Source organism: Strix uralensis, chromosome 1 (genome assembly GCF_047716275.1).
Source record: "Strix uralensis isolate ZFMK-TIS-50842 chromosome 1, bStrUra1, whole genome shotgun sequence".
NCBI classification, from domain to species: Eukaryota; Metazoa; Chordata; class Aves; order Strigiformes; family Strigidae; genus Strix; species Strix uralensis.
The window spans coordinates 25,009,936-25,033,438 of NC_133972.1; the positions used below are offsets into that span (position 1 = coordinate 25,009,936).

Genomic DNA, 23,503 nt, shown 5'->3' on the forward strand with positions numbered 1-23,503 from the left:
GTAAGAGTTACGGTAAAAGTATCAGTGCTTACAGCAAGGTTTTGTATAACCCATGTCAATAAGCTGCAGTGGCGCTGATGGCCTCCTGCATGAAGACACTGGCACTTTTATCTAGTGGTTCTTCTGACTTCCCTCTATTCCCAGCATTGAGCAACCATATATACATTTATATCTTTCCTGGCCCTGCCCTTCTCACATCCTCTTTTCACTAAGATCTCCCTGCTCTTCTAACAAAACTGCTATGCCTGTTCAACTTCCAGCACTGCAAGCCCTCTGGCAGTGAAAAATAGGCTGGTTTATCACAACAATGTCTTATTAAATATAAATGCTGTAGATAAAGGGGCTGAAGGATCTTAAAGAATAGCTCAAAAACATTTCCATTTTTGTGTGAACTAGGGAATTCACTCCTCATTGAGCTGGCTGCTCTCAAGGAGGCTCCATAGGATGAAGCAATAAAGGCAATACAAGGAGCAAATTACTTAACATTGTCCCTTAAAGCAGCTGATTTAAGACCAAACTAGACTATTTCTGAAGAGCTGAAAACTCAGTCAATGCTACTTCTTCTGTAGTCTTGCTATTTTGACAAAAACTGTTCCTCTAAATTGCCTGTGAAAAAAAGTCCTATGCCACATAACTATCCACAGCCAGTAGCTGGAATATTTTCAGGATTTTCACAGCACCTAGAAGCCAGCTCTGGCAGGACAACAGGGAAGCACACACACGCCCCTCAGCGCCAGCCCAGGGCTAGTGGAGTTCCTGCTCGCATAGCCTTCAGACCGCAGTATTCAAAATGCAATTAGTCTTCAAGAGGTGGCTCCATTTCACATGAAAATCTGTGCCCTTTGTGTCTCCAAGTCTGATTTGTTTCCCGAGAAAAGCTATTTTATAGGCCCAGCCACCCCCCTGCAGAGTCATCTACAGCAAGAGGAGAACTGGAGATTTTGACATGCTTTTATAATATAATAATATTATTCTATAATAGAATAATATTTTAATATTTTTAATTATTTTAATATAATATTAATTTATAATAATGGCAATCTAGACTCAGTCAGGCCAGTCTAAACTCAACTTTTTGCTATCACTGGGGGACACAGAAAAGAGACTAATTTTCCACATCTTATTTCATGTGTGCTACAACAAATGAATAAGACAATGTATTTCCACACAGCAGCTCTCACTTTTAAAAGAGCTGCAACTATTTTACATAGTTCAAAACTGGTAAAAAATGTGTAGAGATTAAAAGCAAATGGGCACATACACTACACAGAAAGTCTGCATGTTTTGATGAGAAGTGATGCAATGTATTCCCCAGAGGTACTAAAAAATAGCCTTTTATTTTTATAGCAGAAATGGTGCATTGTAGAGTCCCTGTACTGACCTTAAAAGATACTCTGTATCCACCAGTTAAAACACGCTCATCATACCCCGGCTTACAATCTCTGTGTAACAATCATCATAGATTCTACAAATATCAATAAACGCCCTGGGAGCCCGATGTTAACATCACGCTAGTGTAATTCCATTACAACTTGTGATTTTGCATTGCTCTGGGGTCACTGAGATCAGCATCTCTCAGTGGTTCCCATGTCCTCTCTCCTCTTTGACTGTAGCATAACTTTTGCAGCCACCCCTAGTTGTTTGGAGAGCAACAGATATAAGAGAACACAGAAGAAAATATTTCTGCCTCCATCTGGTAAACTGACAAGCTTTTGTTAAAAAGCACAGGCTTTTACAGAAATATTCATACACCTCATAGGTTTTGCTGCTACATTTCCTAACAGCTTACTTTTAAAGAAACAGAACTTTATGTACAATGTTTGGATGAATTAACAAGCCCTTTTCAAAATGATTTTATGTGGCTTCCTGATAATTCCTTTCTGGTGGGAAAAGTTCAATAAATAAGAAGGAACCACTGCTAAAAAGCAACGAAATTTTCTTCAATCAGAGAAATCTTGAGGATTTTTTTTTTAAGAGATGGAGGAGGAAGGGAACAACTCACCAGTATATCTAAAAAATGGAACTGCATTTCTACTCTTATTTTACGATTTTCACATTCAACCTGCAGTGAATTCTGCAATTAAAGTTTGCAATTGATGGAATCGCATATTCACAGCTCTCCTAATGCTATCCCCCAAGCTTTGTTCTGGTCATTCAGACAACCTAATTAGTCACAGCCACGCACCCGCCCACCGCTGGGCTCTGCCTGCCCCTCCACCGCCCCAGCAAAACGGGGTCCGCGGGGGGAACTGCCCAGGCATCACGGTGACAGAGTTAACTGCCGGTGCCAGCAGCACCACGGTCCCGCCACGCCGTGCCACGGCCTCCCCACGGCCACGGGGCACCAACTCTGCCCAGGCAAACCGCTCCCGCCTCCCCCTCGTCCAGCTTCTTTCGCGTTAAGCGAGCGAAGCGCCGAGGCCTCAACGACTCCCGCCTGAGTCAGCGCACGGATACGGATCTTCAGGCAGGTTTACGGCGAGTACATGGCGCTTTTTTTTGTTGTTTTGTTTTATCCGTCGCTCAGGGGAAAGGCGAGGCGGGCGCGAGCTCCACGGCAGGTAAGCGATGCCTCCCGCCCGGCTGCGGGGCGCTCCCTCCCACCTCCTCCTCCTTTCAGGACCCCGCCACCCTCGGCCTTCAGGAAAATTACATCACCGGCCAGCATCTGTAACAGTATTTATTCCTGGCAGCGTTGCTGGGTTCGGTATGACGGCGCCGCTCCCCTGGCCGAGGCGCTGCGGGGCCACTGCTGCCTGGCCGGGCCGGCCCCGCTCCCCGCCTCACACCGCCTGCCCACGGCGACCTCCTCCCCTGAGGAAGAAGCACGAACAAGTCCCAAAGTTTTCAATTCAGGAGCGCCAGAAGTGTACCAAGAGGCGGGAGCCGCCGGGGCGCTGCCTTCCCCCTTCCACCTCGCAGCCTTTTCACAGGGTAACAAACTCTGATTTATAAAAAGCAGAAACTTTGATTTACACGCTCCAACCCGGCGCCAGCCGCTGACCTGCTGCCGAACGCCTCCGCTTCCCGCCTGCCCCGAGCCCCCGTCCCTCCGCGCCGCCCACCCCTCACGACATGGCGGCCGCCCCCCCTCCCCGCAACAGGCGCATAAGCTGCCGCCGGTCGCGACCGGCTAGCGAGGCGGGCAGCGCCCCGGCGACCCTCCTCCGCCCCTGGCCCTTCCCCTGCACTCACCGCGGCGGCGAAGGGACGGAGGCGAGGGGAGGAGCGGGGCGGCGGCCGACCCACGGGTGCTCCACCCCACCCCCGGCCCGCCGGGAAGGAGCTCCCGCCCCACACGCGGGCTCTCATCCCCGGCGGGAAGCGGCTCCCCCCCACGCAGGCATGGCGGGAGGCCTCTTATTCACGACCACCACCTTTGTCTCCCCACACCGGCACGGCGGAAAGCCTCCCCCCTGCCGGGAGAGGTGCCGGAGGTCCCGCCGCAGGGGAGGAGGCCTTTCCCCGACCCTCAGAGTTCCCACCCTTTTCTTCAACAGGAGGCATCAAGTACTTTCCCTCACCTCCCCCCCCAGGAGGCTGTCATGATATTTTGTGTTTTCTTCTTGCAAGAGTAAAATAACCATTTAAAAGTTCAAAAGCCCAAAGGAGCATGGTAAGGGTAAAGCAGAAGTAGTGCTGATGTTGAGGAGCATGTTCATGCATAGTTTTGCACTCCATACTGAAATCATACCCATTAAAAAACATAAAAAGCTAATGGAAGTTCCAGTTACCTTTCCACCTTGTGCTTACATAAGCAAAATATATTCTCGAAGCATGCATTGAACAGATGGGAGAGGTTTGGTAATCACAATTTTATTTACTTAGTTTCAGACTAGGCAGTGCTAATACAGAAAGTACCATGTTTTACTGTAGTCACTGTGCCCTACTCTGGAAATGGGCATATGACATCAAGACAGCACCTATACATCCCTGGCAGAAGTTTACAGAACAAATTTATGCACAGAAGATGTGGTAAATCTGTTACTTTGTCATTTGTTTATCTAAGCAGTCACACAGTGACACCAATTATATCTTGCATCCCTCTGTACATCAAGAAAAAAAAACACTGTACAGAAGATAACTCAAAGTTCAGTTGTTTGAAATATTCCAGGTTGTCCGTTTTTCCTTGTCCCCCCCAGACTAACTACAGGGGTTGCCAAATACCATGAAGATAAGTATTCCAAACCTCACAAGAGCTTCCAGTTTTGCAGGAGATTGTCAAAGCTGGGGGGGGGGGGGGCGGGGAAGAGGCCAAGTCTGTTCTTCTGGGGTTTGACAGAAACAAGACCATGAAACAAATCCACTCACAGGAGACTTCCTGATTTCACTGGACATGGCCAAGATAAGCAACAAGCCAGTCAAAAAGGTCATTTAAAAAAAACTTGGAATTATCTAACTAAAACGAATTCTTTAAAATCTGTTGGTTATACCTAACCAGTTCACCTATGACAGTTACTAGACATAGAAAGGAGGAGGCCATTATGCTTTGAATGAGATCCTTTGCTGAATGTTGTCTTCAGGCCTAGGTTGCCTTTTGGACTAACACTTAAAAACATGGAGATAGTTAAAAAATTATTACTTTTCTTTCTTTGTTAATTACATAAACAAACAGGAACTCCATTGCTTCAGATAGGTTGGGCTTTAAACCATTAAGAGAAGCAGCAGAGGAAAAAGTTGAGTCTTAGAGTTTTGTCTCTACTTTGCATCTAACAAATCTCTGAAATTCTTGATAATTGTGTATACAACCTTGAAGAACAAAGGGCCTGATCCTAGAGCCCTTATTCCTCAGAAGGCAACAGATGCCAGTACTCATCAAGATGGCCTTTTTCTTTTAAAAAGGTCAGTAAACAGAACGCGAAGCACAAGTTTGCATGCAGCACTGCATGACAATTACAGAAAGATAATTTCTAAATCTGCAAAAACTTCAGCATGTACTCAAGCTATACATCCAAAGCGAAGGAGTTACCAATGTCAGTGTGTCTTCAGAATGCACATTATGTCTAATGGCTTACTGTAGGTACACAGCAAACTCAAATTTTCTTGATAAAGAAACAAACTGCTGATCAGCACAGTGAGGAGAGGTATCCAGATCAAGGTGAATGGCCAAGCAAGTGCAGAGGTATTCTATGCAGAATTTATTTTCTTTGCTTTAACAGCAGCTTCAATCTCTTCCATGATCGGCACCGGCCCTGCATAGTTATTAGTTTCAATAGCTTCTAATTTCTTCTGATAGTCAGCTGGCAAGCCATTCTGTTTTGCACCCATGCAGATAACCTAGAATCAAAAGGGAGAAAGAAAAAAAGCCTTCATTAATGGCGTTAGGAGGGACAGACCCCTCCAAACATCTACTTGTGCAGGAAAAACCACTTAAGGTAACAAAAGAATTAATCCCAAATAATGCTATTTGTACCTGTGGTGGTTTAGCCCCCGCCGGGGTCTGAGACCATGCGGCCGCTGCCCCTCCCCCACAAAGGGAGTGAAATACAAAGCCCCAACACTGAAATAAGGAAAGGTTTAATACAACAATGCAATAGCAACACAACAAACAACAACAATAACAGTAATAGTGATAGCAATGAACAGAGCAAAATAGCTACCAAATACAGCAGTTTGAAGCACGATGTACAAAACCATGAGTGCACCGCGCTCCGCGCCAGGAAATGTGACCTGCCAGGATGTGACGTCCGCATGGTATCTGAATAACCCGGCTAGAGCTCCCCCCCACTGCTGGGGAAACTTAACCCTATCCTGGTTAAACCAGGACAGTACCTAAAGATAGCCAAAGGCTTCAGGAAGACCACTGAAAAACCTTAACAGCGTCAACAAAATTACTCTGAAAAGACTTGTAACTACTAAGGCATACCCCTAAGATTCTGAAATGTAGCCAACTTGCATGAGACTGTACAATTAAGCTGTTATTCAGATATTCCCTTCTTTCTTCCAGTGAGGATGACTTTATGACTTTATCCAGCTTTACTATCACATCTGAGTGAGAAGCTGTGTATATTATTGAAATTATTTTTCAAAACGAAGCTGTTCAAGTGGAAAGCACAACTGTGAGTACCTGGACAGGTTATAGGAGTAACAGATGTTTAGTTAAAAATCATGGATTCCTTAGAGTCTGTTACTGCAGCTTTTCTACATACAAAATAAGTATTGGTGCAAGAGAAAAGAAGTGACAGTGAGAGGAAGAGAAGAGGCTGTAGGAGCCAAGGCTTTAAAGGGCCACAGCAAGCTCCCATACAGAAATGGATAGATAGGCAGATTTTAAAAGCTGACACTATTATAAATATTCTTTCATGCATTCAACATCTAGCAAATTCAAGGATGAGGAATCTAGAAGGAATGAACTTTGCCACAAAAAGTGCACAACAGCAGATGGATGTAGATCACTGTGTGACAATGTACTAAATTTTTAGCCCTCCTGCCTGGTTAACTGAAATAAAAGCTGGGGGCAGGGGGGGAAGATGAGGACTAACAACTGACCCTGACAACAGCAGGAAGGAATGTTTAGCTAGATAAAGTTGCCAGTATTGGAGGTTTGCTCTTACAGCATACTAGTGAGAGCTTGCACACAGCAACAGACTGTGTATTAACTCCCTGAAAAGCCCTGAAGATCCGTCTTGACAGGAAGTGGGTTGGCAGGGAGGAGGTTTGCGAAGCAGCAGAGCCTGCCTTCTAAGCGAGCTTTCTCTTCAGAAGTCCTGCAGCAGCTGGCCTTAGCTATGCTCCTAGAAGCTGATTCATAGGAGCAAGTTCCTCAGTTAAGAGAAGGCAGCACACCTTGGGATTTAACAAGCTCGAGACCTGTTTCTTTGCTTTCGGTAGAAAAAGGCAACATGTTACAGTGATGCCTATCTGCAACTGCCAATAGCTGCACAATTCCAGACATGCAGTCATGCCACCCGAGGCTAGGCCTGCATCAGATCTCACAAGCTAAGCAGGTCAGGCCTGCTGCATAACTGGATCATGTGTCTCTATAGAGTCAGTGCGTTGCAGAAGTGTTGAAACACTTCTGCCTCACCAGCCATCAAGTGGGAACCCTGCAGTGCTCTGCAATGTTGCTGGAAGTCCTGTGATATACTGATGATGCATCTGGTAAAAGGAGGCAGGTGGACTCCTGTATTAAATGATAGTAAGATACTTCATAAGACAACAGGGATAATCCGTGTCCTTGAGACTACAAGCAAGGTGCTGTATTCTCCCCACAGAAGCTTCCCTTTGTCCTTCTAGTGGAGTACGTTAATTTTTCAAACAGAGGATTGCTGTATATATCTAAACAACATCCTTCAGAAATCCTGGTGACAGTCAGAACTAATTCACAAGTTAAAGGCTTCACGTAAGGCATAACTAAGCCAAAAAAATAAAACTGATTTACTAGGCCTTTAAGAGCCAGCAATCTTCTGCAAGCATCTCTATTACCTTGCACACAGATTGAGTTATACCTTTACATTAGAGCTACCCATGCCTTCCGCCTGCTGTAAATAAAGTACTTATTAAATAGGACAGAAGTACTGCACTATATATTTCTGTTCATTCTCTCCAAAGTTACAGTGATGCAACACCTACCTTTTTATACTGAGGAGAAGGGGAACCACAGACACAGTCCTTCATCTGGTAGCTTCGACAGGTCAGTACCTCTCCTGCTTGAGTGTGGACATTAACTTCTATTGGGACATAAATGCCATCTTCAACTCCTTCTTGCCTGTAAAGGGCATATATTCCTTTCATGCCAAATAACTGATGCATCTTTCAAACAAACTGTGCAATTAAACATATGCATTTATTGTAACAGAATTCAAGCCAGGACACTGGTCTGCGCTGTTAACAAAAACAAATAAAGCAAAACATATTCTAGTACTTTTTGTGCAACTCCCAAGTTTCTAAGGAAGCAGCGGCATTCACTTTTATCGTTTCAGCTCTGTAAGAAAGAGTAATCTACAAGAGAAACACAACCAAGATTATCAGAATTAATGAGCTAGGCACATATCATTCATTACCTTTTGCTCAGATAACAAAATAATTACAAAGTTTTATCTTGCCCATTGTGTTACACTTGAATAAGGGGAAACTCGCACAACTCTTGCAATACACATTCCCATGAGTAATGCAAGACACCCTTTAATTTGCGCAAGACATGTACAGCAACAATGAGCTAGATCAGGGCAAACCCCATTTTATTATTTTTTTATTAGCAAAATCATGCTGTCTTCGGAAAACAAAACCAAACCCAAAAGCAAAGCTACTCGTTGTCTTTAATCATTAGCATTTAGCCACCAACAAAAGTCTGAGGAATTAGTAAGAAGTAAACAAGAAACTTAAGCAATACAAGATAGACTTTCTAGCACAATTAACTTCAGATGTGTTTTAGATACAAGCGATAACATGGGTTTTAATGCTGCTTGTCAAAATACCCTTTTGACAACTTACCTTTCTTTCAAAGACTTACTATCATTCCAAGTTATTTAACATACATAACTTAGTTACTCATATAACATGGCCTGTGTTAAGTACAAGTAGAGACTAGAAGCTAACTGCAGATTCAAGGCCAACAGACAGCAAAATAAGTCACATGGGCACGTGACAGCAAGAAAAATGTTACAGTTAAGTAACATCCACTGCTAGGATATATATGGAAAAGTCACGATTTAGTCTAACTTATAGATTTGTTAAGTACAGAGGACAAAAAAAAAAATCTGACCATGAGACAGCACCAAAATGCATTTGAAGCCAAAAAGTTCAGACATCTAAGCATGAGATTCCCCTCCCATATTTTTGTTTTCTATATATTACATTGTTTTACTAGGATTTCACCTAATGACATGCAGTGTCAATGACACATTCCCTCCTCTGCTTCTGGATAACAAAGCACAGGCTTGTCTATCCAGACTGGGGGCGGGGGGGGGGGCAGGAAGCGAAAGGGAGGGGAGGAAATAGTTAAATTACTTTTTTTTTTTTGGTAGATAGAAATTCCAGGAAATAAGCTGGTTGAGAACTTGTATCTGCTTGTGCACAGCCAAAAAATCCCAAGATCTTCAGGATGTGCAGGAACACATGCAAGCTCTTTCGAGCTGGTTAGGTTGGTTGTTTCTTAAAAGAACTTTATCGACTATCATTATGAAAGCCAAGAACACATCCCATTTCCTTCCATTTCTCATCCACCTTCATGGCATCAGTGGGGCAGCTGAGAAAAAGCAATCTTTAATGCTAGTGTCCGTCCTGCAGTTTTTGGTGATGGTATAGCATTCAAGTCTCTAGCATCTTAGGGAGCAGTAAAGTTTATCCCCTGTGAAACAAATGTCAAGGATCTGCAATTCTACAGTATGTAAACAACATTTCTAGAAGTTAAAATACAAAATGCTGTCCCCATAGGGGGAACACAGTGTTACTATCAAAGCAGATGCTGCCAGACAGCATCTTTATACTTCTGAAGTTTATGCTTTAGGAAAGCATGGTAAATCAGGAGATTTCAGTAAGGGTCAGCAGAAAGGGGACCAGGAGGGTAAGTGCTAGTGTAAGCAACAGAGGGGGAACCAAGGAGGTAATAAAGCAGGGACATGTGAAGCTCTCCCCAACCAGAAGCATACCAGCTAGATGCCCTCCTGCTTGGGACTAACACTCCCAACCAGGACTTTGAGAATGCTGAGAGAGCCCATTCCCATGGTGTGCTAACAGAACTTGGGCAACAGTTTCTGTTGTGTTTCAGGTTCACTGTAGGCAATGAAAAGCAAGTTGAAACTTCAGGTTTCATGGCCAAGGTTATAAGGACATGTCTACACAGCACAGTGCAGCCATAACCAAAATGCAACAGTACCAGAGACAGAAGAACTGTATTAATGTAATGCTTTCAATGGGTTTAATATGCCCTGCTTCCTTAGCCTCACTAGCCCGGATTTCTGCTGGAATTAACTGACAGCAATGAACTGCTCTGAAGAAATGATCCTTGTGTACCAGAAGCATTGTGCTGTGCCAGTGCATCCTGAAAGCTGTGATAAACACATGACACCAGCCAAAGTTTTGGAGACTAAGTCCTGCCTTAGACCCCACAAGAAGTTATGCTACTCCTTGATTTGTTTACCCAGGTGGTCCTCCAGACTTCAGCCAGGGAACTACTTGCTCAGGTTGCCTTAAACTTGTCTTAATTATCAGGCACAGGCAGAAGACTCTCCACCATGCACTGTGATGGTGCAGGCAGCCTCTACCATTCAAAGGGAAAACCAAAACCATCTCAGCTCCCTGCTTGGATCTACCTCAAGTTCAGAAAAGTCTGAATCCTTAGAAGACATGCAAAATAACCTCCTCAAAAGGTCCCTTTGCCTATATTAAAGATCTCTTTCTCTTCTGCAAAGTCTTGTCCTCATCCCTTCTTTTTCCACTACAATTGAAGTCTCCAGATGCAGAGAGACAGAAACTGATGTCAGTCGCAAAGGAAACTCTCCCTAATGCAATGGGAAAAGTGTCAGAGGACAGAGTTCAGAGTGATTTAAGAGACAGGACATTAAGAGGACAGGGATTAAGAAAAAAAGGAGCCTGATCAATATATCAGCTCCAAATCAAGGTCCACACCTTATTAAAATACTCTTAAGTAGCTTTCGCTTGAAAACAAAGCCATTTTAATTACAAATGTGTTAGAAGTAATGCATGTACTGTGAGGTGAAATTCACATATTAAAATCCAAAGCATCTTCTCGATTCCAACACCAAAGCTTCCACACAGTTCTTTACCAAAAATTAACTACTACTTTTCAATTGCTCTCTAAAATAGTACAAGACAGCAAAAGTTAAGTCACCTACTTATCCAGTGAACTTAAATTGCTAGTGTTCATTTTCCACACTATTCCCCATACTTCGTCTCCAGGGCTCTGAACAATGGTAGCTGCACCTCCATGCCAGACAGAACTTGTCCTGCCTTGATGATGGCCAAACTCGAGCTTAAAATCCTGCAAATGAAACCAATGCAGAGAATCAATTTCCACTTAAGATAAGGGCTGTTGGCTATTCTTGACATGAAAGGGGCAGCTAAAGGAGAGTCTACAAGTAGTCAGTTGGAGTCACAGGAGGAGGAATGGACAGGAGGGATCTGATCCAGCTGCCATCTGACAGGAAGCTGAAGTTAGCCTTTTCCACCCCCTTATGAGAAACAGCAGTCTAGGGACAAAGGGAAGAAAAGTCTGGCAGAGAACAGTATTGATAAAAGTCTTGGTCTGTGGAGACCTGGACCAACATCCAACCTAGTAGTCTGGCCTAAACATTAGCTAACAATTTCTAGCAGTGAGAAGAAAGTGGAAGTAGCCCTTTTTCAAGACACATACCCAATTCTGCAGGGAACACAGAGGTGCTGAAGAAATGTCAGCTTGACTTCTGTGCAAGTTGGCAGTGACAGGATTGCTTCCTTTTAGACAATCTGAAGAGCCCTCGGCTGAGGTGGGCCATGAAGGAGGGAACTGGCTACTGCTGCCTTCTTGTTCCTCAAAAGACATGCCTACCTGGCGCCCATTCCTTTGCAGCTTTTGGTGCTGTTTTAAAACTTAAATGCTACCATGCAGGGTCCAGGAAAATAAGGGTAAAGAAGCCTACAAGATGGTGAGCCTTGGGTCTTGTCCTCATGCACTAACAGAACTCCCCAATTATAAAATACCATCCTATGTATTTTCCAGTGTTTTGTGCCTTCCCAGCACTCAACTGGAACATTCTTGGGTATTTTTAACACAATGCATATGCCTCCTTGAGTGAGCTTCTTCAGGTTTTTGCAAGTTGAAACATTCTTTTAGAAATCAACTAACTCTTTTTCTTACAGGTAATAATCAAATATTACTACATAGGCAAAAGAGAATAATAGGTTCTTGCATTTTTCCAGTGTAATTTCCCATCTGACTCCATACACTCCATTTCCTCTCCTACTTGTTAGCCAATCTGTGGATCCTTCCCTAGCAGAGAGAAGGGAAACAAAAAACAAACAACTTTAGGGAAGACTATCTGCTTAACCGTAACAACAAAATCTGTCAAAGCCAAAAAGGATTAAAAACAACAACAAAAAATAAAACTCAAACCTATACAACCCCACAACTTTGCTTATTTCTTATGATCACCCTCTTTAAGCTATCACTTTGATTTAAAACATGTGTGTACATCTTAATATTCACTTTCTGAGACACATTACCTTCTTGTAACATGTCCTAACAGATATGGGGAAAAGGTTGCAAAAGTTGAGCAGTTGGAAGCTTGCACAAAGAAGAACAGCACCAATCAGAACACTGATTTTTTTTTTTTTTTTTTTGTAAGTGATAATCAGCAGCCTGGCAAGCAGGAAACCCTCTGTTAAACCATGCAGGCAACCGCAACAGGCACTGCAGGGAAGAGGGAACAAACACACTAGATACTTTCTCGGGTCAAGAGCTTGGTCTTTGGCCCTTCTTCTAAGTACCGGTGTAATACCCTTTCTGTGCTTGTTACACATCCCATTTCTTACAGCTTTTGGCTGAAGATTAACAAAGCTGTAAAAAATAAAAACAGAGGGCAGTGAATTTACTATTCTAGTTTAGCATCCAAAGTACTCTGTTTACAGGGTATTTTTCCTTTTTTTTAAGCCAAGGTGGTACTACCATAGAGCAATTAACAGAAATCAGCTCCAACCTTTGCATGCTTCCTCACTCCCAAGCATCAGTGATTTTCCAGCTTAAAGGGAGTGAAGCTGGCTGGTGCTAGCAGGGAGCACAGCAGTTAGAGGTTGTCCTGAGAAGCTGGCACCTCACTGCCAGCTCTCGAACAGCCAATCTGCAGCGTGGCAAGAGATGCTTACTGCGTAACCCAAAAATCTACCTGAAACCTAGGAGAGCTGAAGCATAAGGCTTTCTTTTATTCAAAGAGAAGTGCACAATACTGCTGCTTTCCTCCTCACCTCCAAGGTCTGATCCTGCAAGGTGTGAGGCTCTCAGCACATTCAGCTCCTCACTGGTACGTATAAGCACCTCACACTTTACAGGAGCAGGCCTCAGTTGCCAGGTTGATAGTCCCAAGAGCCACCAAGTATCTGACTACAGGGAGTTTATCCATGACAAGTTTTTGGAACTTCATACACTCCAATGTAGTTCATTTCCTGCCAGTTACCCCAAGAGAACCTTCAAGTCATCCTTAAGTGATATCAGTCAACACTCTGCTCCTCCAAGGATCCTTCCAGTTGTACAGATCTGTGCATCAACAGCTTAATGACCACAAGCTCCTACTTCCAGGCCTACATTAAAGTCAAGCTGATATACTGACATTTAATGACCCCAGGCAGGGGGAGAACCACCAGGGTGTAGGAAGGTGTCAGCTGCAGTTGTGCAGTACAGGGTGAAAGACTGACACACAACACGGGGAGGGCTTCTCACTAGTACCCCGCGTGGCAGAGGGGAAGGGGGAATTTTTTATTCCTTTAAAACTGCCCGAAGCTTGTCCCACAAACCCAGCTGAGCACCTGCTTCTTGCTCGCCCAGGTTCATAGCCCTTGTTACGCTATACGCGTGGGGTCTTGGCTGGCAGCCTTACAGACTTGGCTAAGCCCAGCAAGATAAACCCCCCCCGAGGCGGGACCGACGCCAGCATTTCGGCTGAGGGCAGCCCGAAGCGCCAGGCGCACGCTGTGACGTGAGGGGCGATGGGACCCCCCCGCCTGAACGGTGCTGCGCCCGGTACCGGGAGGAGGGACGGGGCGGCCGCAGCGCCGGACCCCAGACAGCAGAGCCAGGCCGAGGCACTGCTCCACCGGGGCACGCGGACTTACACAGACCCCCGCTGCCCACCCGCCGCACCGCCCCCACGCACCTGCAGGCGCGCCACGGCGCAGAGCACCGCCGAGGGGCTGCTCAGCAGCAGCCGCTCCCGCAGCAGGTTACTGCCGTACGCGTAGTACAAGAAGCAGCCGCCCCGCGGCTCCGTGCCGGTACCGCCGCTGCCCGGCTCCATCACCCCGCGCCCGACCCGGCCCCGCCGTGCCGCGCCGCCGCTTTAACGCCCCCTCCCGCCGGCGGCTGCCTGGGCGGGGCCTCCGAGCGGAGCCGCCTCCCATTGGCCACTGCCTGCGCGCCGCGCCCCGCCCCCCCGCCGCTACTTCCGCCGCCACGTGGGAGCCAGCGTGCCGCGGTGCCGTGACGCTGCAGCGGCGGGGAGTGACGTCAGCAGGCACGCAGGGAGTGACGTCAGCGAGGTGCGTGCCTCTCGGCCGCCTAGGGAACGGCACCCTGGCGGGGAGTGGGGGGCACGCTGCGGCGCCTGCAGCCCCCGGTACCGGAACGGGGGGGGTTACAGTCCTCCGGGTAGATTCGGGCTGATGCGTTTCACTTGTGAGCCCCCGGCCGCCTCCCAGAGAAACGTAAGCGGTGACGAATTTTAGATCTATTCCGTGAGAAGGAAAATGGTGCAACTTTCCTCAGCTGGGAGCGCTCGGAGCAGAGTAGGTTGGGAATATACAGGAGTAAAAGTCGGGAAGGTGTGGGCAGGCGGAACTGCAGACCCACAGAGGCGCCTCCTTGTTTTCCCTGACATAGGCGATGCATGGATGAGACAGGAGGAGGCCATATTGCTGGCATAAGCCGCCGAAGCAATGTATACATATATGTATACACATATAATGAAGCAAAACAGCCACAGAAAGCTGTAATTAGCAATAGTGTAACAATTAGTGACGAGGCACCATTCATTAATGCTGTTGCAGTAGCCCTCAGCCCACGGCGGCTTCCCGAGCAGGAGCAGCTCGTGCAGGATTCGGAGCGGGATCGCTGGCAGTGCAGTGCCCAGCCTCTCTGGGCACGTCCTCGCCCGGAGCATGCAGAGGGGAGAGCAGCAGGTGGGAGAGTTGGCACAGAAGGGAAAGCAGCAAGCGGGAGAGCTGAAGCAGCTCCTTCCGTTAATGACATGTGCAGCACTCCGAGTCCCTCCTTTAGTTTTTCCTACACGGGCATAGGCAAAAACACGTGAAGTGATAAATGTGGTTCTGATCCTTCACAACTAGCAGATTTCTATTTTTTTTTTCTTACATAGGAATAAATATTTTAGGGTGTGAGGGAACTGTTGTGTTCACTTGTTACATGAGTCATAGGATTATACAGCTAATTCCTCAGTTTTACTCCTTACAACAGTGAATAGCTGAACATCTCTTTTGAAAATCTGCTTCCCGTATATGCTTTTAGTCCCCTTTCCCTAAGGAAATACAAACTCTGCAAGGAGAAGTGTGTCTCTCTCCTCTTCCAGCAGCTTCTGGACCGTTGGCTAATTTCAACAAGAGGTGACAGAAAGCAAGAGCTTTCAGAGATAACCAACTTTCTGCCACTTTCAAGGAAACAGGCAGAGATGGTGGGGATCCCACAGGAAAGGCTTCTGGAGGACTCCCGGCTTTGACTAAGGCTCACAGCTTTGTGTACCCCAAAATCAGCCAGTACCCAAAAACCAGGGCAGGTTTTCCAGGCACTGGGGCATGCTGAACTGCCCATTTGGGTTTGCTGTGAGCTGTCCCTTGTTAGCTGAGCTTGCCTTTTCTTTTTAAACAGAAAAAAATCTTACGTAGAAATTGGAATGAAGCACGTAGCAATTGTTACTTTTTAATCTCAAAACGACCTTCCTAAAAAAACTCCAACCAGCCTTTCATAACACTTTTTACATTATTGAAACTTTCGACATTCTGCACAAAAAATGCCATTTTTTCTTAACACTCAGAGTTTCAACAACAATTGTGATGATTTTTCGTTCACGAAGCATGTATAGTTTGAACAGGGGGAAACAGTTTTCTCCTAAAACTTGTGTCCTTTTTCATGGTATTCAAATCAAGACTTAAATGTTACAAAGTCAGATGATTAACAAATGAGAAGACAAGAGTCCCTGATCCATGGCTGGGTCTGTGCACATGAAAGCCTTCGTTAGCAAAGGCAGATAGCAAAATTACAGTCAAATTTCTGGAAGGACTGTCAGTTTAAAGTACTGCTATTTGCGTTTCTAAGTATTTAATCCCTCAAAAAAAAAATTCAAATTAAAATCTGTTGAGGTTCTCAATTTTTATAGTCTCTGCTGAATACCAAGCCTATTCTATGACCAAGGAGCAGTAGCCAGTATTTCCAGGAGCTTGTTTTTGGTGTGCGTGGTGTAAGCTGGACTTGCTTATTCTATATATAGCATGATGCTAATTCAGATGTTATTGGGGTAAAACCTAGATTTATGGTGTTTAGATTAATTTTTCATTGAACTGAGTCAATTGGTTTGCACTTCTGAAGCCCGTTTCTTCCCCAGCACGGCTCATGGCAATTTAGAAGCAGCACATTGAGCCTCTCAACTATTCATGAGGGTGATAGACATGAGAGTTAAATTGGAAGGGCCAGCACTGCCAGTGTGGGTCAGTGTCACAGGAACCTTTGACTTTAAACTATCTGGAAAATATAAACCTCTATTCCCAACAGCTTTTATTAAGCCTTTTTTTATTAAAGCCTTTATTAAACTGTTATTGATAGAGCACCCAAATGTGCATTGCATGCTCTAAGCCAGTGGGCAATGAGATGGCCAATATCTACTGCAGAGCACTGAGCAGCTCATAGAAATGAGGCCTCTTGAATCTGCAGAGCCCACAAAGCATACTTCAAAGAGGGAATGTTACCTCTGAAACCTGCTGTCAGGAAAAAAAGAGGTTTTCATTGCTGAAAAGGTGCAAAGGCCAGTGTTCGTGCTAGGAATCAGCCTCTGAATTGTCTGTAGCTTCTCACCATAGCACCGTGAGGTGGCACAGCTTAGATCACTCTTTGTTTTCATGCGCTCAGGCCTGAGATGGAACAAAAATACTTCTGCCATGAGCCAGAAAAGGGACAGAAAGCCCCGGGCAGGTCTGCTGAGGCATGCTGCAGGTATGACCCTTGGAGGGGCCCCAGCCTGGGTCTCCCTGGTGCCATCAGCGCAGTGTGGCCAGTCTGATGGTGAGGCAGCACAGGAGGGAAGTGAGTTTGGTCTGGAGGGAAAGCTTTGTAAGTCTTTCCGTTGATGTACGTACAAATCATGGCCAAATGGCTGTATCTGCGTAGGAAATGGCTTGGCCACATACTTGATCACTATAGGCAGACCTTGCTTTGGAACCAAGTTTCCAACTGAAAAAGAGGCAGGAGGGTGGGAGGACCTTTCCTGTAGCAATTTGAGTAGAAACCTGCAGGGCTTTGGTGATGTTACTAGATTTCACACTTCCGCTGGTTCATGACTCTTTCAGGTGAAAATTAATTCTCCTGGAGAGGAGGATATTAAATGAAACCCTGGGTTTTTTTGAAGTTAAATCAGTTCTGGAGTTGAGAGCTATCTCCAGAGCAGCTGACATGACCTATGTCAACCTGTTTGAGGCCCCAAACAATTTGGAGGCATTGTTTCCCCTTGGATGTAACTACAAAACCCGCGCAGAGTAAGCAGTCAGGTGTACGCCTCCTGTTCGGGAGCTTCCCAAACATGGGGGAAAGCTCTGGATATCCACAGCTATTTGTGCATTGTCCGCAGAGGAGATCAACAAGGTTATTTATGCAAAGAAAACAGGAATTTGTTTCCGTCAGGTTTTTATCCCTAGATGCAATATATTCCTGAGTATCCTGCTTAGGCTTTTAGGGAAAAAAAAAAAAAGGAAATTAGGAAAAAATCAAGAATTAGGAAAAAATAAGATGTGCTGGGGTAAGTTAAACCTGCTGAAATGTCTGCCAGTCACTCAGTGTGCCTCCCCATCACTCCTTCTCCATCCCATAGTTATCACAGCATGAGCTTTAATTGATATTGAAGAAAAAAAAGAGAACCTGGAGGAATAATAAGGGCAACTGATGCAAATGAACCATGTGTGCAGTCCTCCCCACAGCTTTCCTCTCCTCCCTGAGGAGCCCTAGTAGGATGTGCTCTGCAATTAGTATTTCATTGAAATTATACCTTTTTTGCTGCAAGATGGTTACAGCTGGTGGTAGCTTCTTAATACAGTGTGCAAGGTCTGGGGGTCTGCAGAGATTTTATGTTCATGCAAATGAATGCAAATGATTTTACAAGGTGTCATGGTGTTGCTGTGCTTGTTCCTTCCCTACAAAACAGGGACCACGATGTCCTGCAGAAACCCAGCTTCCTTCCCTGCCTTGCCTGATGGAATAGCTGCTGACCCACGGGGCTCGTAACCCCACTGACCAGGACGAATATTTATTGTTCATTTTGCAATTCTGTTTTTACATGTTTCTGCAAATAGTATGTGCCATCATTTAGGAGAGATGAACTATTAAAGTTACTGTGTCTGTGCATGTATCCACCTGCCTCTTTTTTGGCTCTGGCCAATGCCAAAGTGAGTTTTGGCCCTTCCTGAGGCAGCCCTGAGCTCTCCTGGGCTGCTGCACACTCAGTGTGGTCCTGAGATGTCACTGCATGATCTGTGCCATTTGGGGTGGAGGAGGGGGCGAAGGGAAAGGACAGCCACGTGAATCCCCCCTCCAGATCAGATACTGGAAGGAGGAGGGTGTGTATCTATGTCTTGCTTTTAGGGTATGTATCTATGTCTTGCTTTTGCTTGTACCTCCTGGAGCCCTGGTCTGTACAGACAGACTGAACTTCTTGCAGCCTGAGCTCCTTCTAACTCTTGGAGGGACAAAACACATGCGATCTGTTTTTAAAAAAATGCTAAGAATTTGATGTGCATGAAATCTGGAGACATAAAAAGTGGGAGAGAGCTTTTGCAAACAGATCCCGGAGCACGCAGTCCTGGCATGCAGCTGGCTTTAGTCACTTTGGCTTGTGAGGGCATCTGCTCTGCTCACAGACCTACAGGTACTTGTGGGTGTGACTTCAGCAACTGGTTTGAAAAATCTTTCCAAATACTGCATCAGTTTTCAAAGGAAGAATTCTGGGTTGTACTGCACAGACTGTACCTGGGTGCAATTTTTTAGCTTGTATATGAATGTACAGTGGGAACAACTTAATGCTGAATTTCTGCTCATCTTTGTGTAAGTATGTTCAAAGTGTGGCTTCTTTCCTATGACCTAGTGTTTTACTTCCCTCATGGTAAAGCTCTTCTGATTGATAGCAATTCTCTAGTGATACAAAGCAAATGGTTACAGGAGATTTTGTCAAACTAGTTTCCCTCGTTACTGAAATCTCTTAGTTTGCGGTGTCAGGAGGATTTTGTCAGTGTGACTGATGTTTCTGTGGCCTGTTGTCTCAGGGTGCATTTGCATCTCGCACTGCAGAAGTGATTGCTCCTTTCAGAGGACCAGTTCTCACTGCCCTTCGTCTCTGGCAGGCACTTGTGTGTCACCAAGCAGGTTGTCTCTCGAGGCTGTCAAGTACTTGAGAAATTTTTTTTTTCCCCGTGAAAGTTATGACTGTGAAATGCAGACTGGCAGGTGAAAGGGCTGTATCCTGCTGTCTTTAGGCAGCTCTGCTATTTAGTGTCCATTTTACAATTTATGATTTTTTATTATATTTATTATTATTATTTACAGTTTAATGTTAATTTGCTTTCTTCCCATCCTTTTACCTTCTGTAGGCTGGGAGCACTATTGTTTTCTTCCTCCTTTTGTTCTCTTTTAGCACAGGAAAGCTATCGAATAAATTCAGTTCCAGATGGTATTTTCCAGTCCTGTATTAACCCTATGGCTTTACATTTGAACTCTGCAGTGTATTTTACACAAGAGGTAGGTTGGTACTTCTTTTGCACTGCCGAGTCTGTAACCATTTCTGTGCTGCTAACCTTCAGCCTGCAGAAGACTTCGCATAGCTCCAGCCACCCTGCAGGAATGTGCCTCGTAGCCACATGCTTTCCCAGAAGCAGCACCCCTTCTTGAGCTCTCGAGGGCAGCTATGGCCTGGGAGATGTTGGGATGGAGAAAGGCAGTAGCATTTCCCTGTTTGCATGAGCAGAGCTAGAACTGTTGCAGAAGCATGTGCCGTGGATGCCAAAACAGGCCCTGGCTGTACTGCTCCTCCTAGTTCTGCACAGACCTCGCGGAACACGGGATGAATCCCCTGTGAGTGTTTCTACGCAGAAGTGTTATAGCAGTTACTGGTAAATTCAATTCAGTCCTTCCAGCAGGCTACTGGTCTGTGTGGATGTTTTTGTTCTGGAATAAAAGTGTCACTTTTTTTTCACTTGTATTAAACTCGTTTCAGCATGACATAAGCTAAACCAGAAAAATCCTTGTGTGTCAGAAAAAGAGGTCGATCCTCAGCATTGCACTGGTGTGACAAAAGCAGTTTGCGCTCACACTGGGGCTTACCATTGCTCTGCTCTTCTGTGTAAGCAGATCTTTGAACCAGCAACTAGACCTGGTCCAGCTCAACTGCACAGTATTTGACCACGGTTAGGGGGTTGGCAGTGTTTTCCTCACTCCCACCATATGATGCAAAACCTGGAGAGGAAGAGAGCAGGCTAAGGGCAAGCTCTGTATCTCTGGAGAAGATCAGGCAAGAATATTAATGCTCCTCTGCCATCTAGGGGCACACCTCAAGGAGAAACAAGAAAGAGTAAATCCTTTGTCCCTTAAAGCTGGTTTTCTCTCCATCTTGTGCGCCTACACTGCTGGCTTTGAATGACTGTATTCTTAGCACTTGTTCCCAGTGATGGAGCGCTCTGCCTACCATCTCTCTCTCCTCATTTACCTCTTTCTTCCACAGCCTCTGCCATTTCATCAGGGATGCAACCCTTGGAGCAGGACAAGAGAAAAACTTGATGGTTGGAAGGGTGCTGGCACTTCTTTACTTTCTTCACCAGATGAACCTTCCAGGATACATCGGAGATGCATCATATGCTATCACATTTCTGTTACCTCAAGGGTCTCTTGGGTAAAAAAAACAGAAGCCATCCTCAGGCTGTACCTGCAGATCCTACTCTTCATTAAAATTGACTGCAGTGCTCACATAAAGTCACCCCTTCTTTGGTTGCTGCCTGTGCTGGTGCAATGCCAAACAAGTGGATATACCTCTCTGAGTGCAGTTGTGGTGCTTGGGAAGATGAGCCTGGCACAGAAGAAAGCCAGCCCCAGTGGCTCTTGCTTTACGGCAGTTTCTGTGTAATTGCTCCATCTTCACTCTCATAATTTCTTTGCAGAACAACTAGGGAGAGCTGGATTTTGTTTCATGCAGCCCCAGACTTTGTAGTCTGTTTTCCTAAGGAAGCGCAGCTTGTGTGCCCACGCCACTGTGTGTGCATCCTTCACTGCCCATGCTAGTGACTGCTGAACATGCTGGGCAACTCCTACCAAGCCTGCAGAGAGGTGCCGATCTCTGAGACCGTATGTTCCTGTGAATTTTAGGAAAGGGGGCAGCTGTGCAAAAGAAAAGTCTCAAACAGGGAAAGGCAGCAGTTTGACTACAGCTGCTCTTAGAGAGCAAAGACCCTGCCCAGGAGAGAGACAGTGGCCCAGCTGCAGAAAAACTTCCAGTAGGAGTTAATGTTTGTCAGAAGTAAGGGGATGGACAAGCCTTCGGTCTCTGATCTCTAATGAAGCACTCCAGCCATTCAGAAATCACTCAGCAGCAGCAAGATCTGAATTCAATGAAAACAGGCTGTCTCAGGTTCAGTGCTTTGTTTTTCTGTTCATCTCTCATCTGCACCAAAAATTGCAGCTTGCCAGCCAAGTCAGTGATGTGAGGAGCACCCCTGGCAGAAGTTCTGCCTCAGAGCACATGTATTATTCACAGGGTTTGCAGAGTGCAGCATGTTACAGAGGTTGTGTCCTGCCGAGGCACAGAATGTCTCAGAGGCAGACAGAGGGAGAATAACAACATTTTCTTCTAAGGCACATGTGGCCCTAAGCATCTCTAGGGATGCACATTTAGTAGCTGATTGGAAACAGGCTTATTTTATCTCTGCCCGCATAGGAAGACCTTTTTTTTTTTTTTCTTTAAGCAGTCGGGGAAAAAAATAATACATGTTTTCAGCAAGCTAGGACAGGTCCTCATTCCTCCCTTCCCACTCGCAGGAGCATAATGAGTGGGTAGGGAGGCTCGTGCAGTGGGCGTGCTGCAACCACAGATTGTGAATTGGTGCTACTTGCATGACGAGGGGCATCGAAAAATAGTGAGTTACAGGAAAAATTGCAGCCAGCAGTTGTCACTGATCTATTAATCAGAACTGCCCCGCTGTCATTTCCACTCTACCGAACAGTCAAAAAAATGGTAAGAAGAAATCAGTGCGAGGGGGATGTGACCACCAGGTGCCACTGTGGCTCCGTGGGGAATAGGGGGTGGCTGTAAGGCCGGGCATAATTAACAGGAAAAGCCAGAGCAGGCAGCCATCACTCATTTTGTCCATCTCCGGATTTTTGTACAGGGTATAGCTGGGACAGCAGCCTCTCCCCACACTCCTGTAAGAGGGACACTGGAAAAACCCCGATGCTGGAAAACCATGGGTACCACTCACCCCGGACTAAGTTTCAGTTTGCCTGCAGTGTTTTTGTGCAGGGAGGGAGGGATGTAGATGGAAGGCTGCTGCTTGAGAAGGCTGTGGCCACTTTCACCATCTCATTCTGCCTTACATGGGAAAAGTTGGTGCTTCCTCGAGCCCACGTCCCCTCCAGGAGGGATGAACACCCCGTGGTGTTACTTAGCACTGAACAGAGATTTTTGTAGTTGCTTTAAACACAATAGTTAGCCCTTCAGTTTTGGCCATGGAATTCAAGCCTAAGGTTTCCACAACGTAGCCTCTCTGATTTTGCTCATCTGGGCACAGTTTCCTGTGTCCTAGGGAAGAGGGTCCTGGCATTTCCTGGTCCTCATTCTCACTTTTGAATGAAATCAATCCCTCCTGGAGCCACAGCCACTGCCAGACTCTCTGGGGCCAAGTACACTTTGGTTTTCATGGACAGAAGCAGGCTTTCCTGCCTGCTTGCCACTGGCTGGCTGACTGGCGTTACCAGTGGTCCCAGGGGGTGGCTCGTGATGGGGTAACTGCTCACATTTTTCAAGATGAGGGGGGGGTGGGAAGGCACAGTTTGCGCTTCCACTCTTGGTTTTCTGATTTTGGTGATCTGGGCTGATGTTTGAATGCAGCGGTGTTTGAGAAGCAAAGGGCTTCTAGACCTCTTTAAGGTCAGGTGGGCACCATGCATACTTCTCATGTGACCCTAAATCACATCAATAAACTCAATTTTTTCTCTGCTTCTGCTTGCCTTGCTTTCCCTTTTGGCAACCTTCCATTCTGTCCTGTCCACTCATCAGACTTGATTTTTGATGTAGCCTGTAACATCCCACTTGAGTTCTCTAATCAGATCTCTTTCCACTTGAGTTCCCTGTGGACTAAACAAACCTGACATTGCCAGCCTCTGCTTCAATTGAAGGCCCTTCTTGTCTACCAGTTTATTCTTTATGCTGTTTACCTTTTCTTTTCCTAGATCATGAATAAAGATGTTAAATACAAGGTCACTGGGGGCTGCTGATTTCCAAACCCTAGAGCTAGTGATGTTTCAAGACCAATTCCATTATGTGATTATGTTTCACTTACTGGGTTTTCTCAGGGAAATAATTTGTCACAGAACAGCAGGCTCCAG

The 23,503-nt window shown here is 45.7% G+C and overlaps 1 protein-coding gene and 1 long non-coding RNA gene across 4 annotated transcripts; one reads left to right on the forward strand and one right to left on the reverse strand.

Moving 5' to 3' along the window:
- Positions 1–3,800: 3,800 nt before the first annotated feature.
- GGCT (gamma-glutamylcyclotransferase) lies at positions 3,801–13,979 on the reverse strand. 3 transcript variants are annotated; one of them, XM_074860435.1, is made up of 5 exons: positions 13,806–13,979; positions 10,797–10,942; positions 7,573–7,708; positions 5,414–5,500; positions 3,801–5,277 (listed from the first exon to the last, which is right to left on the reverse strand). In XM_074860435.1, exons 1-5 carry the CDS (start codon positions 13,944–13,946, stop codon positions 5,128–5,130), a joined length of 660 nt encoding a protein of 219 aa, XP_074716536.1. In that variant the 5' UTR covers positions 13,947–13,979; the 3' UTR covers positions 3,801–5,127. The 3 variants fall into 3 exon arrangements, with proteins under 3 accessions (XP_074716536.1, XP_074716545.1, XP_074716554.1); XM_074860453.1 differs by having other exon boundaries at positions 5,117–5,307; XM_074860444.1 differs by lacking the exon at positions 5,414–5,500.
- Positions 13,980–14,121: 142 nt separating this feature from the next.
- LOC141953238 (uncharacterized) lies at positions 14,122–18,263 on the forward strand. The gene is made up of 2 exons (XR_012631894.1): positions 14,122–14,352; positions 18,066–18,263. It is a non-coding gene; the product is annotated as an uncharacterized LOC141953238 (long non-coding RNA).
- The last annotated feature ends 5,240 nt before the right edge of the window (positions 18,264–23,503 follow it).

Excerpts from the sequence above, each read along its gene's own strand:
- GGCT (XM_074860435.1), bottom strand. The coding sequence starts at position 13,946 with ATGGAGCCGGGCAGCGGCGGTACCGGCACGGAGCCGCGGGGCGGCTGC. Across the intron at positions 10,943-13,805 it reads GCGCCGTGGCGCGCCTGCAG|GATTTTAAGCTCGAGTTTGG; the intron begins GTGCGTGGGGGC and ends TTTCATTTGCAG. Across the intron at positions 5,278-5,413 it reads CGGGGGCTAAACCACCACAG|GTTATCTGCATGGGTGCAAA; the intron begins GTACAAATAGCA and ends TTTTGATTCTAG.